At 34.2% G+C, this 3,711-nt stretch overlaps 1 protein-coding gene across 1 annotated transcript; it reads left to right on the forward strand.

Annotated features, from left to right (window-relative positions):
• Nucleotides 1-1,041: 1,041 nt before the first annotated feature.
• On the forward strand, nt 1,042-3,221 carry LOC110381536 (uncharacterized). Its single transcript, XM_021341873.3, has 4 exons — nt 1,042-1,211; nt 1,346-1,503; nt 2,550-2,675; nt 2,978-3,221. The coding sequence occupies exons 1-4, from the start codon at nt 1,133-1,135 to the stop codon at nt 3,068-3,070; spliced, it is 456 nt and encodes a 151-aa protein (XP_021197548.1). The 5' UTR covers nt 1,042-1,132; the 3' UTR covers nt 3,071-3,221.
• Nucleotides 3,222-3,711: the final 490 nt, after the last annotated feature.

A 3,711-nucleotide genomic window follows, 5' to 3' on the forward strand; every position in this document is an offset into this window, starting at 1 on the left:
TAATGAGTGGGTCGTCAAGAAAGATGAAACTGTCTTAGAAAGTTCTGTAGAATCATAAAAGCCAACAAACTTAACTGTCAATTTAAATACACCAAGGAGACAGTAGACCAAACAAATGTCAATGAAGTTGTTAATCTTAAGCCCACTAATGTCCATTTGGCACTTGAATCACCTTGCATCCTCATAATATCGGTTATATAACACACCTAATAGATGATCGACGAGAATAGCGAGTAACTGCAACTACTTACACATAAAACATGGCTGTGTTAGACATAAAAAATGAACGAAAGTCAAAGCAATAAAAAATAATGACTGGTACTGGCTAGGTACATTAGGACTTTTTTATACGAGTATAATATTCAAAAGGTTAAAATAAATGAACTTAAAAAATATGGAAACAGAACCAACATCCGCAGAACCATGAATTCTCATAAAATAATAGCTGTCTACATAATGCAGCGCTCATTATGTACAATTATGTACATATCATTATTGCGACCCGTTGACAGCCGGCATCGGACAATGCATGCCGAATATTAACCGTCGTAATTATATAAGATAGGGCTAATTTATAGTTCTGGTGCTGTCCAAGTTATGAAAGCTCTGTGGTGAACTAGATTTTAAAAATAGTTATTTTTTTATATATTAACATTAACATTTTATGTGTCAAAAAGAAGCTATAGAGTTGTTTTTTCATATTATTGACATGCAACTGTGAAACGTATGTTGGAACTGACTGACAAATAGGTTTTATCATTTTTATAGTTTTATTTATAAAAAGCTTTAACTGCATCATTTGCTTCAATACCCATTATTTATACATTCTATCAACTCGCCATCAAACACTAGCTGAAATGCGAATATTTGTTTATAGACAAAATTAGAATCAATCACCAAACAGACATTATGTAGTAAATATACATACATGCAGATCCCAAACCGATTTCGGCTTAGCGGAATAGAAAAAAAGGAAATGATGTTACCCTAATACCGATATAAAAAAACATTCTATCCATTGATTCGTGAAATCGCAGAGCCGGAAAGATGGTATCTGTCGTGGGTGCGGTTAAACGCTGGCGAATTATGCCATCATTGTATAGACTTGTTTTATTTCGGCATATCGTCCAAAATGTTAGCCTATAGAAGATGCGTAATTACTTTTTATTCGCTCTGTATCGTATATTATGTTACAGGACAGCACGAAAAAGGTGAGTTCATTTTTTTTTTGAAGAGAATTACACTTTTGATTATTACGATTGGACAGTAATTTATTTCGATAATATAGATATTTCATTCCGTTGTACACAACATACAGATACCAATTAATTTAATGTATTACCAGAAAGTAAATTTGGCGACATCGTTAAAAGAACTGTAATAGCCACGGCACACACATGCATGGACCACGTAAATGCAACTGAGAAAGACTTGGAATATCTCCGAGGTGATCCGCCCTTTCCAGAAAAATCTGCGTGCATCATCACCTGTTTGTTGGAAAAGGTACGTAATCGAACACTGTTAAGTGCATTTTACCTATTTTAAGCGACAGTTTTACTAATCACCCAATGCTATCTTAAAGTAAAAAATTGTGAACAGCCTATGAAAGATAGCTTCTGGTAGTATGGGAATGGAGGTAGACACCAGCAAAGAAAGGGACAATGAAATAGAGACATTAATCAAAATCACTGATATAATTATTGATGAGGCCGGTGACCAGATAGGTACTATTGGGGAAGACTTAAATACTTCATTGACATCGATATGTCAGATGAAATCTCAGGTGTTCTTATGACTGTGTTTCGAAAACGATCCGAATTTGAAAGCAAATGAAATTAAAATTAATTTTATGATGGCCACACGAATTGTTGAGATCCCAAATCCTTTTAAAGGAATGTTTGATGAGGTTAGGACGGGTGTCACTATATTTAAAGTTAGGAAAGCAGTTTATTGTAAAGGGATGCAAGGCCGACGGGGAAATACCTGATAAGGAGACTAGGTACACAAAACATTTCACAGCATGGTATTGTAAATCATCATATACCTCCACTACAAAGCATTACCCTGAACGTAAAACAGGGGTTTTAAGAAGTTTGGGCCCTTTAGCGCAAGCCATCCTTATGGTTATGGAAGACAAATATTATACAAAACTAAACAGTGCTTTAAGTACAAGTCTACAGATGTTGCCGATGGCTTCTGAAACCGTATCATGTCTGAAAGAAGCCTCAAGTCCAGGGAGTGTTACAACAGTTTATAGCAGCTCGCTGATCTCCTTTTATGACAACAGCCGCCGTGGCAGAAATTCCGGCCTTGGGACGTATTATTATAAAATAAAAAAATCTAAAGTCACACATATTTTCGTCTGAGATACACATAAAGAGTTGATACATCATTAAATATCAATTAAATATTTTAATTAGTATTATGGGTTTAATCATCGTACTTTAAGTTATTTATAGGTACCCTCAAAAAGGTAAACCTTTGTACTTACATGCTTATACTACATGCTTTAGTATGTAGGTATATAATGCCGTGAAAAACTTCGACAGGTTGGCGTAGTGAAGAACAACAAATATTCCAAGTTTGGTTTCATGACCGCTGTCACGCCCCTAGTGTTCACAAACAGAAAGAAATTGGAACACATGAAAACTGTGTCGGAAAATTGCGACAGAGAGGTAAATATTTATGATGCAAATACATAAGTTTTGTACACATTCTTATAGAAAAAGGGTTTGTTTTTCTTTGTGTGGTATCCAAATATAAAATCTGGGGTATGGCCAAAGGCTGGTTACCTTATCTCATCATTTTCTTTTTTGTTTGCCGGTACAAATATTTTAAGACGAATTGATATTTGGAAGATAATTCTTCAAATGGGTGTAACAGTCCTTACAAAATGTTTTTAAGTAAAAAATAAAATGTTAATGTTATTTTTTTAAAGTTTAACATTATCTCGCATAAAGCCGTGTATAATTTTCAGGTAAATCACAAACAAGAGACGCCATGCCAACTCGGGAATGAGGTCACCACATGCATCTTTAAATACGCTCCCGAGCTGCATTTTAAGTCTTAAGAATGTTGAGAATCACCATCGTAGAACACATTAAGATGGAATGTGTTTAAAAGCAGAATGTTAAATTATAAATATGTATAGTACAAAGCTTTTAATAATTATTATTTTTTGAAGAGCTCAGCAAAAGAAGATTATTCACAAAAATATAATGTATGACTAATGGTACTTTGAGTTCTAATTAAGGACTCCTAAGTTCTAAAACAGAGTATATTAATTTTAAACTTGTATTATGTATTAAATAAATAGCTGTTAAATGTTACACTTATTATGTACTGTTACACCAGGACCAATTATCTTGCTCAAAATGAAAAACTGATTCGATATCACGACGTTTATTGCTCGGGCTCGAGAGGTGAAGTGACACACTTCAATATAAAAAACTTATTCTATGGAACAAATCGAATACATTTGAAATGATTGCCCGGTCAGTATCAAAAATATCTAACGAATAAAATCTTACAAACGAAAGAGTTTCTAACTACGTTACATGAGCTACGCCCTTAGGATAAAGTGGAAACTTTATCACAAAAGCGCAACTATAGGCGGACAATCATACAAATGTTACCTACCTACATCTAACCGAAAACTGACCTATGCGTGGAAATTAAAACACGTCCCTCACAACGGGATAGTTTACAATA

Source organism: Helicoverpa armigera, chromosome 19 (genome assembly GCF_030705265.1).
Source record: "Helicoverpa armigera isolate CAAS_96S chromosome 19, ASM3070526v1, whole genome shotgun sequence".
Classification (NCBI taxonomy): Eukaryota; Metazoa; Arthropoda; class Insecta; order Lepidoptera; family Noctuidae; genus Helicoverpa; species Helicoverpa armigera.